The sequence below is a fragment of the Erinaceus europaeus genome, chromosome 1 (genome assembly GCF_950295315.1).
Source record: "Erinaceus europaeus chromosome 1, mEriEur2.1, whole genome shotgun sequence".
Lineage (NCBI taxonomy): Eukaryota > Metazoa > Chordata > Mammalia > Eulipotyphla > Erinaceidae > Erinaceus > Erinaceus europaeus.
Window position 1 is genome coordinate 98,039,738 of NC_080162.1, and position 14,862 is coordinate 98,054,599.

General features: G+C 39.0%; 1 protein-coding gene across 10 annotated transcripts in view; it reads left to right on the top strand.

Moving 5' to 3' along the window:
• The window catches only part of MARCHF8 (membrane associated ring-CH-type finger 8), a 138,256-nt gene that overhangs the window by 36,684 nt on the left and 86,710 nt on the right, over nt 1-14,862 (top strand). For all 10 annotated transcript variants that reach the window (XM_060191693.1, XM_060191710.1, XM_060191738.1 and 7 more), the window contains exon 2: nt 8,399-8,578. In XM_060191693.1, coding sequence (XP_060047676.1) covers nt 8,477-8,578 — 102 coding nt within the window. In that variant the 5' untranslated portion in view covers nt 8,399-8,476. The remainder of the gene's footprint in view (nt 1-8,398; nt 8,579-14,862) is intronic.

Here is a 14,862-nt window from a genome sequence, read left to right on the forward strand (position 1 = left end):
TGATCATTCTTCTCTGGTGTAAAGAAGGATTTTACTATTTTGGAACAAGAGTTTTGTTCATAACCATAAGAGAGAGAAAAAATGAACTAGTAAGCATTGTTAACTGTTCTCTGTTTTATGAAAGATGAGAGTTCCTTATCATAGATATCTTTCTGTTGTAGTCTCAGGACAATGATATATTGAAAAAAAAAAAAACTAAACAGTCGAGAGCCTTCTATATTCTGGGAAGAAGCTCATCTTTCCTGACAGTGGACAAGTGCTAACCTCCCTTTGTTTGCCATGTTACAGAGTTATGCTTCTGTTTGCCAGCACTTAAGTACTGGGCATTCCATATTGCTGTGTGTAAACACCATTCCAGTATAGTCACATTTTGTGGAAAGTATACACACTTGAAATAATATGACATGAGCATATTATTAAGGTCTCACAATTTTATTTTATTTTATTTATTTTTGCCTCCAAGGTTATCGCTGGGCCTGGGTGCCTGAACTATGAATCCACTGCTCCTGGTGTTCATTTTTTTTTTCCTTGTACTGGACAGGACAGAGAGAAATTGAGAGGGGAGAGAGATAGAAAAGGAAAGAGACAGAGAGACACCTGCAGATCTGCTTCACACTTGTGAAGTGACCCCCTCTGTGGGTGGGGAGCCAGGGGCTGGAACGGGATTCTTGGGCAGGACCTTGCGCTTTGCACTATGTGCATTTAAACCTGGTATGCCACCGACACCCCTTCTACCACCTGGGTCTCAAAATTTGTACCACACCAAATAATTCTGTCTCCAAAATCAGTACTTTTGGAGTAAAAGTAGTTGTAATAAAGCACAGCAAAGAAAGGTAATCTATCCCTATGACTTCACACATGCATTGTCACCACTCTGTGGCTGCTTTTTTCACTCACCTCACTCACTCACTCACTCACTCACTCACTCACTCACTCACTCACTCAATCCTATAGAAGAGTGAGTTTCCTCTAGTGGTATGATATCCCATGTGGTGGCGGGGCTCAACCTTGGACTGCTTGCAAGGCAAAACATAATCCCAGTGAACTTTTCCCACACTATCCTGTGCTTTAAGGACAAAGACTACAGAAATATTAGAGGAAAACCTTAAAAATAAGGAAGTATAAAGGACCAGCTCAAGGATCCTGGTTCCAGCCCCCGGCTCCCCACCTGCAGGGGAGTCGCTTCACAAGCGGTAAAGCAGGTCTGCAGGTGTCTATCTTTCTCTCCCTCTCTGTCTTCCCTTCCTCTCTCCATTTCTCTCTGTCCTATCCAACAATGATGACATCAATAACACCAATAATATCTACAACAATAAAAAGGAAAACAAAAAGAAAATTAAAAAAAATTTTAAAAAGGAACTAGAATAGCAAGGGAAAACACAAGGTGAAACTCGATTGCTTTTGGTGGATTGCACCACAGCAAAAGACTCAGGAAGGTGAGAAAAGGACAGGATAGAGGGGTGCTGGGGTCCTGGTGTATGAAGGGGGAAATGGAACTAGGTTGGGGGAGTAATTCTCTTCTAGACATCTACCATGGAGTGATGAGAGGTTGGACCTTTATATCAACAATTGTACTGTAAGCCATTAACCCCCAATAAAGTATATAAATTATGATGCATAAAGAAATGCGCCCCATAATGACCCTGGGTCCATCCTCCCAGAAAGTTAAAGAATAGGAAAGCTATCAGGGGAAGGGATGGGATATGGAGTTCTGGTGGTGGGAATTGTGTGGAATTGTACCCCTCTTATCCTATGCTCTTGTCAGTGTTTCCATTTTATAAAGAAAAATTAAGAAAAAGAGAAGAAATGCAAATTAAAGCAGCAATAAAATACATTTGTGTTTTGGAGGGAGGGTTGATTGGTTTTCCTTTATGTGTGTGCTTTTTGGTTTTGTTTTCCTGGACTTGGAGGGCAATTTGAAAGTAGTAAGCAGAAGTTAAAAAGTAGATGCCTTTAACCTAGTCATTCCAAGTCTAATAATTCACTCTATAGAAATAGCCTCCTAAATGCAGTAATGCACAAAGATGTCTAGTGCTTAAATATTTGTATAGGTTAGTTGTCCATAAAGGGAATGTATAAAATATAAGACCTCTGTGCAGCAGAATTCTGTAAGAACCATTCAAGAAATAAAACATTGCTAATAGACAATAGGCGGTAGAGTGAAAAGGCAAAACAAAAAAACAAACAAAAAGCTAGCATTGTAATAGTTGACAGCATTGGTGTCCTGAGAACACATCTTTCTATTTTATTCTTGTAAGAAAATTAGAATTGAATTTCAGTAAGCTTTAATAAGAGTACTTATTTTATAAAACATGCCCTTTCAGAGTTGTGTATTAATAATACATTTTGACTGTCATCAGCCTATATGAGATGAATGGTTTGAGTTTTTAAAAAATATTTATTTATTTCCTTTTGTTGCCCTTGTTTTATTGTTGTAGTTACTATTGTTTTTGTTACTGATGTCATCATTGTTGGATAGGGCAGAGAGAAATGAAGAGAGGAAGGGAAGACAGAGATGGGGAGAGAAAGACACGTGCAGATCTGCTTCACTTCTTATGAATCGACTCCCCTACTCTCCCCTACTCTCCCTGGTGGAGAGTCAGGGGCTGGAACCGGGATCCTTACTCTGGTCCTTGCGTTTCGCACTACTGCCTGACCCACAAATGGTTTGAGTTTTTAATTCTTCCAAAATACACATTTAAACTGTTTTTTTTTAAATTGCTGATGGTTTATAAAATACAGGAATAAAAGACATATTTTCACACCACTAAATTGGCAGTTAGCATTTTTATGAATTTCCTTCTAGGATTTTTTTTTTAACTTCTGTGTGTATTAACATAGTTATAAAGTGTGTGTAATTTGGCCACCTGCTTTTCTCTGTGTGTGTATGTGTGACACTTGAACCTCATGCATATGTCATTTTACCTATCTCTGGTGGATTTTCCTTTTTTTTTTTTTTTAATTTCAGATTGGGAGAGGAGGAGAGAGCCAGCCATATAGATAGGAGCGGGTGGAGAGACATCTCAGACCCTCTCCACTATACTTGGAGTGCCCTGATATTGTTCGTGCTGCTCCCATTTGTTGTCAGGGATTGAATCCTGAGTTTTGCTCATGGTAAAGTGTGTATTCTACTGGGTGAACTTACAGTGTCTGTTAACTGCTGTGCACAAGATTCTCTTTATTTTATTTTTATCTTGCTCCCAGCATTATCATTGGTGCCAAAATGACTCCACTGTCCCAGAAGCCTTTTTTTTTTTCTTTTTGATACAGGTAAACAGAAAGAAAGAGATATCAAGGGAAAGGAAAAGAGAGAGGGGGGCAGGAAGGAGAGAGCGAGCGAGAGACAGAGAGAGAGAGGGAGGAAGAGAGAGAGAGAGAGAAACAGAGAGAGACAGAGAGAGAGAGAGGAGATACCTGCCAACACTGTTTGTGTAGGGACCAGGAATTTGAACTTAGGTCCTTAAACTTGTGATTGTGTGCTCTACCAAGTAAACTTCTCGTTTTTTATGTGGATCATACTTATGATTAAGTTTCAACAACTCAGTGGGGGCAGATCAGGGTACTCCCTGGCACCTTGTGAGTATGGGTACAGGGAGGCATATGTACTTGGGTGACCATCCCCCCCCCCCCCGGGAGTTTACAGATGTCATGTCTTTTGTCTTTTCCTGACTGCCTCTTTGTTATCTGTGTTTGTCACCAGTATTGTGATCAAAATCGTCATTTATCTTGACTGTCTGGAAATCACATAGAACAACTTGGTTTTTGGTAATCTTCTGGACTGTGGTTATTTACCTCTCCCCTTTAAAGGAATGGCATTGTAAAACTTGGTTCTCTTCAGAGACATGTTGTTAATGGTCCTAAAGAAGTACCAGAAGGCATTTGAGGTCCCAGTTGTGTCAGTCTGGTGTGAGAATAAAGATAACAAATAGTACAGGAAAGTCAAAACACACAAAAGAACCTTTGTGAGACTGTGAGAAATTTTCCCCAATGCTTGAAAAATCAGGCTGGAAAAAGTGCTGATGTTAAGAGCCTTTAGATTTCTGTATATGGATACAATTTTACTTAATCTTCACAACAACTTTGTGAACTGAATAGAGATAATACCTTTCTGTTTTATGTAAGAAAAGCCCTCACAATATGTCCTGGAACCTCAACTTCCCAGAGCTCTACTCCATTAGGGAAAGATAAAAAACAGGTGGAGGTTATGGATCTATCTGTCAATGCCCATTTCTAGCAAAGAAACAATTACAGGAGCCAGACCTCTGCCTTCTGTACCCCATAAAGACCTTTGGTCCATATTTCCAAAGGGATAAAGAATAGGGAAGCTCCCAATGCGGGGGATGGGATGTGAAACTCTGGTGGCAGGAATTGTATGGAATTGTACCACTCTTATCCGACAATCTTGTCAATCATTATTAAATCACTAATAAAAAAAAAGAATATGGGATGATCTCACTCTCAGGCAGAAGTTGAAAAACAAGATCAGAAGACAAAACACAAGTAGAACCTGAACTGGAATTGGCGTATTGCACCAAAGTAAAAAACTCTGGGGTGGGAGGGGGGAGAATACTGGTCTAAGAAGGATGACAGAGGACCTAGTGGGGGTTGTATTGCTATATGGAAAACTGAGAAATGTTATGCATGTGAAAACTATTGTATTTACTGTTGAATGTAAAACAATTCTCGAATAAAGAAGTTAAAAGAGACAGTTATTGAGATTTATCAGTTTGTCCAACATCACATCATTAGTATTAAATAGATTTAAGATTTAGCATTTCTGTTGCTACTTTATTCTCTTCTCTTTTCTCAAAATCAGAAGATGTTAATATAACAGCCATCACCACCTCTATCTCATCTGGAAAATTAGTGATAGCACAAAGGAAAATATTTTTTTCTTTATTGGGGGGATTAATGGTTTACAGTTGACAGTAAAATACAGTAGTTGATACATGTATAACATTTCTCAGTTTTCTACGTAACACTCTAACCTCCCTCCTAGGTCCTCCTCTGTCATCATGTTCCAGGACCTGATTTCCTCCACCCCCACCAGAGTCTTTTACTTTTGTGCAATACACCAACTCCAGCCCACTCTCATGGGAGAGTGGGGCAGTCCCTACCATTTTTGTTCCACATTGAGGGCAAGACCCTGCAGAGGCCCACAAGAGGGTCCACAATGCTCTTCCTGTTGGAGCTGACCAGTGACAGTGGAGAGAAGGATCTGCTAGAGGTCTAGGGCCATCATGTATGTTTGGGAATCCCAGGATTCCCTGACTAAGGCCCCAGATGATGGGTTGGCCTAGTAATGACCAAAAGAACCATCATTAAATATGCCAGTCTCTTGCCCTTATTCAGCTTTTGTAGTCCTTACTTTATCTGACTGGGTTAGCCTTAGAGTGATTGAGGGAAATGAAATAGGAAGTAGGTGAAGAGGTTATCCAGGTCTAAGTAGAAACTATTTGATTAAGTACCTTTATGGTATCTTTTTTAGGTCTTTCTACTCTCTTGTTGCACTTATTGACTCACTGCAAACTATTTTGCACGTTTGCTTTAAGGTATATATATTTTACCTTAACTTATGGATACATGTGCACAACTGCTCTAGCTCATGGGCCCTGGTCTTTATCTAGGTTCTATAGCTTTGTTAGGAAGTGTGCCACCAGAAATGGAATTAAGGTGTGTCCTGTGATCTAGGAAAGCTCTTACCAGAGTAATGGAGCTGAAGGGTTGACATCCCAGGATTTATCAGTCCATTTCTTCTATATAGGGATGCTCATATTAGGTGTGATATGTTTTGCATTTTGACTTTTGTGGAATCAAAGTGATCATGCATAGATTATTAGGCATAGTGAGGGAGTTTAATTATTGCACTTAATGAGTGAAAAGATATAGACATTTTGAATTTATGCAGTGAAAATAGTATGAGTGATACTTGCTTTATACTTTTCATATGAGTCATGGTCTGAACTGGGATATTGCTCAGAGGGAGAACAAGTGGTTGTTATGAACGCCCTGGGTTCAATTCTCAGTGCCCTCCAAAATGGCTTAGTCTATTCTCTAGTTTGGTTTTTAAAATGAATATCATTATTTTAAATGTGTCTGGCACTAGAGAGGAATTGCTTCAGGCAAAATTTCTGGTCTGTTACAAGGGGTACATATTAGAAGAGTAGGTTAGATATCTTTAAGGATCGAGAGCTTTTAAAAGCCAAGCAAAAATACTAAAAAAAAAAAAAAAACACCTCTCATGTTGATGTTTCTCTTTTGTGAATGGCCCTCCCCAGGCTTGTCATGGATATGTACCAATGATGTAATAATGATGATTATACCAGAAACACCAAAGGCAGCTATTGACATGATAAGTGCTGGGGCTTTAGGCATGGATAGTTTAACCAAGAGTCCATTCATCAGTGATAGAGGATTTGAATGTATTAATGATGATAAAACTGCTCACCACTGCTTATTGTAATTTCTCAGAGAGTGTAAGACAACTCAGTAAGTGCTTCTTGCTTTTATGACACAAACCTAAATATTCAAGAGAAGTTTAGGGCACAGTGCCTACTTGGCTCATCAAAGATTTGAAATAGAGTGGTAGTTGGAGCTCTAACATCTACACACTGACATCATCTACTTTAGTTTTTTTTTTTGTTGTTGTTGTTGTTAGTGATCACTCATTATAAAGCTAAATTATAAAGAATATTTAAGTTCACTTTCTCATACATGTTAATCCCTTCTCTTTAATTACTTCTTTATGTTGTTTGACTACTTGAGCAGAAAAGGATGAGAGAAATTATTTTTGTGAGTTTTGTTGCTCTATAGCTTGGTTAACAACATTATCAAAGGAGGTACCAGCCTCACAAATACAGAGTAGAGCTCCGAGAGAGGGAAAATCCATGATTTCTACTTAATGTGACCTTAGGGTTCTGAGTCCCTACTATTTACTGTCCTTGCCTACTGTTTCACTCCTCAATAAATTATTAATAAATGGAAACCCCCAAATTAAAAGTTTAATCTTTTTCTTCAAGGTATCCATCCTTTATAAAACTTCCAGCAACATGCAACACTCCTGCATTAACCCTTATGGATAATCTGGATGGTGCATATTTAATAAGCTTTGCATACAGCATTTGATAAGATCTCAGGGGTGTAGTATAAGAGAACACAAAATAATATTACTAGACAATTGGGAAGAACATAGACAAAAGTAAAAAAAGAATGTGTCAGGGTGCCTGGAACCATGGAATCTTACTCAGAAATTGTTTTACCCAAGCGCAACCTTTTCCATATGGTTCAAAAAATGTCAGTGAAAATTCTCATTATTCCTGAAAAATCCTTTAGAGCAGAGACCAGTAAACAACAGCCCAATGGATCAAATCTGATTAATCATCTTTTTCTGTAAGTAAAGTTTTACTCCAACAGAACCATTCCCATTCATTGATACTAATTATGACTGCCTTTATTCTATAACTGATGAATGGATTTATGACAAATATGGCTCATAATGCATAGACTATTTAATTATGATCATTTACAGGGAACGTTTGGCAGCTACAGACCTAGAGAGTCTAGACCTTTGGAGGAGTAAACATGATTTATAAATATCAGAGATGTATTTTATATTTTTTAATTCTTAATCTTACCATTATGTGAATTTAAGAGTAGCAGCATTAAGAAAATATCACTATTTATGCCAGGATAACTGCTTATTCAAGAAAATGAATGTTTAACTTAAAAATGTTCTTATTATAGGATGATGCTGTTATATTTAAAATGTAATAATCCAGTAGAAAATTCTCTTAGGAACTCACATGGAAAAACGTGCTCACATGAAAATATGCTTTTACAGGAAAAATTAGGATGTTCCCCCTTTGGCACTAATATCTGTCTTTTTTGAAGATGAAGGTAGGGATAAATAGCATAATGGTTATGCAAAGAGACTTTCATGCCTGAGGCTCCTAGGTACCAGGCTCAAACCCCTGCCTCACCATAAGCCAAAGCTGAGCAGTGATTTGGCAAAAAGAAAACAAAAAAAGATGAGGGAGGGAATGAAGGAAGGAAGGAAGATCTTTCAGGGCTGGGTGGTGGTGCACCTGGCTGAACGCACATGTTACAGTGCACAAGGGCCCACGTTTAAGCCTCCCATCCCCACCTACAGGGGGAAAGCTTCATAAGTGATAAAGCAGGGCTGCAGGTGTCTTGCTCCCCCCCCCTTTTCTCTTGATTCCTGGCTGTCTCTACCCAATAAATAAACAAAGATAATAAAAAAGTTTAAAAAATGAAGATGAAGTATGTATAAATTCTAACATGTTTAAATGTAAATAAATGTAAGTATTAAATATTGCTCTCACTGTTAGGAATTTGAAATGTACTTTAGTCATGTCTTTTCTATTTTCTTGTGTCTCAGCTTGAAATTCATGGCCCAAAATGACTCTACCACTGGAGACTCTCTTCAGTAAAGAAGAAGATCAGACAGGAGGCTGGGATGAGCATGCCACTGCATCAGATTTCTGCCATTCCATCCCAGGATGTCGCCTCTATTAGAGTATACAGAAGTAAGACCAAAGAAAAGGAGAGGGAAGAGCAGGTAATGGGAAAAACTTTAGCATTCCAAGACTTGTTTATTGTGATTGTACATGTGAAGGAGAAAGCACAAGAGGGAGGCCATAGCATTGCCTTAAAAAACATTATATATATATATATATATATATATATATATATATATAGTGGAGTTAATAGTTTACAGTAAATATAGTAGTTGATACATCTGTAAAATTCTCAATTTTTTGCAAAAACTCTCTCACCCCCAGCTATGTCCTCCTTCACCATCATGCACCAGGACCTGAAAACCTCCTCCTTCCCAGAATCCTTTACTTTGTTGTAATACTGAGTCTAAGCCTGACTTTGTGTTTCCCTTTCATGTTCTTATTTCTCAACTTCTGTCCATGAATGAAATCATTTCATATTTATCCTTCTCTTTCACTGCCCGACTCCCCTTCCTTCCACTTTCTATGAAGCCAATATTAACCCTGATACCAAAAGCACACACACAGAGTCTTCCATTTCAATAGAAGTTTCTCCACAGGCCTCGTCAGTAGCACACCTGGCTTAGCACACTGGTTCCTATGTGCAAGGGCCTGGGTTCAAATCACCATTCCCCACCTATAGGGGGAATGCTTTAGGAATGGTGAAACATGTCTTCAGGTGTATGTATTTCTCTCTCCCTCTCTATCTTTCCCACCCCTCTCAATTTCTCTCTGCCATATCAAGAAAAAGATAAAGATTAACAAAAAAATAAATAAATAAAAGGGAAAAATGCCCACCAAGAGTGGTAGATTTGTAGTGCTGGCAGTGAACTGCAGAGAGAGTCATATAAAATTAAAAAAATATATATATATATATATATATTGTTTGTTTAGAGGCTAGGGAGGTGGCTCATTTGGTAGAGTGCCTACCTTTCATGTGAAGTCTGGGTTTCATTTTGACCCTACTTAAAAAAATAATAAAGTTCAGAGGCTGGGTGGTAGTGCAGCAGGTTAAGTGCACATGGCGCCAAGCGCAAAGACCAGCTTAAGGATCCCAGTTTGAGCTCCTGATTCCCCACCTGCAGGGGATCGCTTCACAAATGGTGAAGCAGTTTGCAGGTGTTTGTCTTTCTCTCCTCTTCTCTGTCTTCCCCATCTCTCTCAATTTCTCTCTCTTCTATCCAACAACGACAGCAATAACAACAACAACAATGATAAATAGCAAGGGCAACAAAAGGGAAAAATGGCCGCTAGGAGCAGTGGATTCATAATGCAGGCACCCAACCCCAGCAGTAACCCTGGAGGCAAAATTTTTTTAAAAAAACAATAAAATTCAGTATCTTTTTTAAAGAATATTTTGTTTTTTCTTATAGTTAAAAGAGGTTTTGGTTAGTATGTTACTATTGTTGGTGTGAGGGAATTCTCAGTTGTTATTTTTGTGGGAAAAATTTTAAATTTAATATAATTTAAGTTTTTGTGACTAATAGTGGTTTACATAATTGTAAGATTACAAGTATAACACCACACTGCACTTTTCACCAAACTTCTGTGCTGCCATTAATATAATTTTTATTAGTGATTTCATGATGGTTTACAAGTTACTAAAAGTACAATGTTATGGTTCCACACTGCACTCACCACTAAAGTTCTGTGAAAAACATTTCGATTCTGAAATCTTTTCTTGTGCATTTAATTCTGTCACAGAGGGAACTTCTAGAAGTTAAATTTCCATATTCTCTTGGCTATTATATTTTTTCATATTGGGATTTTTCATTTCCTTGTCCTTTTAGATGGACCTGTTCCAAATCACCCTATTTTGCTGGCCCAGCACTGGTATCTTTTGCTGCTGCTTCTATCCAAGGAAGTTCTTAATTGGTCTGTTCCCATCTAATTGCTTCTTTATTAATTTATTTATAAGAGAGAGAAACAGAGAGCTCAGAACATCACTCAGGGCTCGCATATAGGAGTGCTGGGGATTGAATTTGGACCTTCTGGGGTCTCAAACTTATAAATCCTGTGCTCTCTCTTCCTGACCTTGAGCCTGTTTCTTTTCCTCTCCTTTTTCTCCCTCCCTGACTCCCATCCTTACCAGAGCACTGCTCAGCTCTGGCTTATGTTATTGGTGGAGATTTAATTTGGGACCTCTGAAACTTAGGCATGAGAAGTCTTTTGCATAACAATTATGCTATCTTCCAGGCCTGAGTGTTTTCCTTTTTATATTACTTTATTGAGGAAATGTTAATTAACAGGATTATTTTATCACAAGGGTACAGTTCCACATATCCTCAAGTTTGGTGTTAACACACCTCATCCTCCATCAAGTGGTCATCATACTCCACTGTGACCCTGACTGATTTCTTTCTTGCATATATTCTTACATTGTGGCTTAACACTTTCTCTTTTTTTTTAAATAGCTTTATTAATGTATAATTAACATATGTAGACAATAGACAATTGGATAGGTCATGACATATATACACACTTTGCACTACCTCAGCAGTCAAGATTATGAATATATCCATAATTCTCAAAATGCCTGCAGACTGACAGCTCTCACATACGTCTACCAGGTGATCTGCTGCTCTATTCATAAATCACTAGGGAACTTAGGCAAGAGAACAGTTATTTCTCTTTAAGGTTGATGGAGATATGGAAAGACTACAGAGGAGAAAAAACCTCTAAGCTGGTGTGGGGTAACACTCAAGTAAATGACAATATCAGTGATGATGCTGATGACGATGATATTTGTACAGTAGGCAATACTTATTTTGACAATACAGTCCACAGATGATGGACATTACCTGGGAACTTGTTAGAAGTGGAACATCCGAGGTTTTCTGCATCCTAATAAGCCCTCCAGATTTTCTTTCTCTTTCTTTCTTTCTTTCTTTCTTTCTTTCTTTCTTTCTTTTGTTCTTTCTTTTATAGTAACATTATTTTTTTATATTTTTAAAATGTTTTTTTAATTTCTTTATTCTGGAATTAATGTTTTACATTTGACAGTAAATACAGTCAGTTGTACATGCATAACATTTCCTAGTTTTCCATATAACAATACAACCCCCACTAGGTCCTCTGTTACCCTTTTGGACCTGTATTTTCCCTCCCTCCCCACCCACCCCATAGTCTTTTACTTTGGTGCAATATGCCATTTCCAGTTCAGGTTCTACTTGTGTTTTCTCTTCTGATCTTGTTTTTCAACTTCTGCCTGAGAGTGAGATCATCCTTCTGTTTCTGACTTATTTCACTTAACATGACTTTTTCAAGGTCCGTCCAAGATCGGCTGAAAATGATGAAGTCACCATTTTTTATAGCTGAGTAGTATTCCATTGTGTATATAGACCACAACTTGCTCAGCCACTCATCTGTTGTTGGACACCTGGGTTGCTTCAAGGTTTTGTCTATTACAAATTGTGCTGCTAAGAACATATGTGGACACAGATCTTTTTGGATGGGTGTGTTGGGTTCCTTAAGATATATCCCCAGGAGAGGAATTGCAGGATCATAGGGTAGGTCCATTTCTAGCCTTCGGAGAGTTCTCCAGACTGATCTCCACAGAGACTGTACCAATTGACATTCCCACCATCAGTGCAGGAGGGTTCCTTTGACCCCACAACCTCTCCAGCATTTGCTGCTCCTACCTTTTCTGATGTATGACATTCTCACAGTTGTTAAGTGGTATCTCATTGTTGTCTTTATTTGCATTTCTCTGACAGTCAGAGACTTGGAGCATTTTTTCATGTGTTTCTCAGTCTTTTGGATCTCTTCTGTGGTGAGTATTCTGTCCATGGCCTCCCCCCATTTTTGGATGGGGTTATTTATTTTCTTGTTGTTGAGTTTGGCAAGCTCTTTATTTATTCTGGTTATTAGCCTCTTGTCTGATGTATGGCTTGTAAAGAATTTCTCCCATTCTGTGAGTGGTCTCTTGGTTTGGATCATGGTTTCTTTGCTATGCAGAAGCTTTCTAATTTGATGTAGTCCCATAGGTTTTTTTTTTTTTCTTTTTTATTTAAGAAAGGATTAATTAACAAAACCATAGGGTAGGAGGGGTACAACTCCACACAATTCCCACCACCCAATCTCCATAACCCACCCCCTCCCCTGATAGCTTTCCCATTCTCTATCCCTTTGGGAGCATGGACCCAGGGTCATTGTGGGTTGCAGAAGGTAGAAGGTCTGGCTTCTGTAATTGCTTCCCCGCTGAACATGGGCGTTGACTGGTCGGTCCATACTCCCAGTCTGCCTCTCTCTTTCCCTAGTAGGGTGTGACTCTGGGGAAGTGGAGTTCCAGGACACATTGGTGGGGTCTTCAGTCCAGGGAAGCCTGGCCGCATCCTGATGACATCTGGAACCTGGTGACTGAAAAGAGAGTTAACATACAAAGCCAAACAAATTGTTGAGCAATCATGGACCCAAAGCTTGGAATAGTGGAGAGGAAGTGTTAGGGGTTACTCACTGCAAACTCTAGTGTACTTCTGCTTTCGGGTATATATTTTGCAGTAGTTTATGGATACGTGTGAACATATGCTCTCTCTCACAGAAACTGGTGTATATCTAGGTTATGGGACTTTGTTAGAAAGTGAACCATCTGAGATGGAATTAGAGTATACTATGAAAGGAAAGGTCTCACCCGAGTAATGAAGCTGAAGGGTTGTCATTCCACACCTGAAGTCTTCTCTGGACACAGTCTGAGGTGAAGCATGTTGAGGTGGCAATTGTTGTGTTGGTTAGGTTGTGATTGGCAGATGAAATATTATTTGATGTGGATTGGCAGAGGCATATGGGGAAAGTGGGCCCTATCCAATGGTTCCAGGACTGGGGGAAGTAGGGGCTCTATAGTGGAGATGTGAGGTTCCTGCTGTCTTAGGGTTCAAAAAGACAATCGATAGTTAATGTTATCATCACATTAATTGGTAATTGGGTTAACTTTGAAAAGTCCCATAGGTTTATGCTTGTCTTAGTCTTTTTTGTAATTGGATTTGTTTCATTGAAGATGTCTTTAAAATTTATGTGGAAAAGAGTTCTGCATTCTCTATTCCAGGTACAGAAACACACACACACACACACATCCCAATATTTTTTGCAAGTCTGTTCTCCCACTGTCTGAATTGTCTTTTTATTCTCTTGCCTTTGTCTTTCAAAACGTTTTTCATTTTGGTGAAGTCAATTTTATCCTCTCCTTGCTCTATTGTCCTTTTGGAGTTTGCATTGCATTGTACTTTTGGAGTTTGTTAAGAACTCTTTTCCTATGGCAAAATAGTCTCTGTGTTTTCTTTGAGAAATTTCATAATTTGGGTTTTACATGTCTGTGATCTATTTTGAATATACAATTCTATATTATTTAATAGATTTAATGATTTTGTATGTGAATATTCAGTTGCTTCAGTAATAGGTGTTAAGCTGACTGGTCTTTTTTGGTTGCATTACCTTAAGCCACTTGCTGAGGCACATGTGTACATTTGTGTACTGTTGTGACTCCAACAGGAGTTGGGGACTATTAGCATACAAATGACGTCAACCTGAGGCTGGGACACAGGGGACTGTATAAAAGCAAGGGACTTGGAGCAGCTGTCTCTCTTTGGCTGCTGCTTCTTCTCCTGGTCAGAAGCATCTTGGTGGAGGTGCTCCAGGTATCCGCCATGGCTACTTCTCCTGGGAACTGAACATGTGTGACTTGGTTAGCTGGTAAACTTTTAGACCCCTCTTCAGCCATGAGCAACCTATACCTCAACTCATAATTGTTTATCTTATGGGACTAAACTTTTGATAACTGTACTCAGACTTTATGGACCTAGCCTAATCTTTTTTTTTTTTTTTTTTTTTTACTGTTTGTCTACATAGCTTTATTTCTTTTTCTCTAGTTTTTTAAATTTATTTTTTATTTAAGAAAGGATTAATTAACAAAGCCATAAGGTAGGAGGGGTACAACCCCACACAATTCCCACCACCCAATCTCCATAACCCACCCCCTCCCCTGATAGCTTTCCCATTCTCTATCCCTCTGGGAGCATGGACCCAGGGTCATTGAGGGTTGCAGAAGGTAGAAGGTCTGGCTTCTGTAATTGCTTCCCCGCTGAACATGGGCGTTGACTGGTCGGTCCATACTCCCAGTCTGCCTCTCTCTTTCCCTAGTAGGGTGTGTCTCTGGGGAAGCTGAGCTCCAGGACACATTGGTGGGGTCTTCAGTCCAGGGAAGCCTGGCCAGCACCCTGGTGGCATCTGGAACCTGGTGATTGAAAAGAGAGTTAACATATGAAGCCAAACAAATTGTTGAGCAATCATGGACCCAAAGCTTGGAATAGTGGAGAGGAAGTGTTAGGGGGGTACTCACTGCAAACTCTAGTGT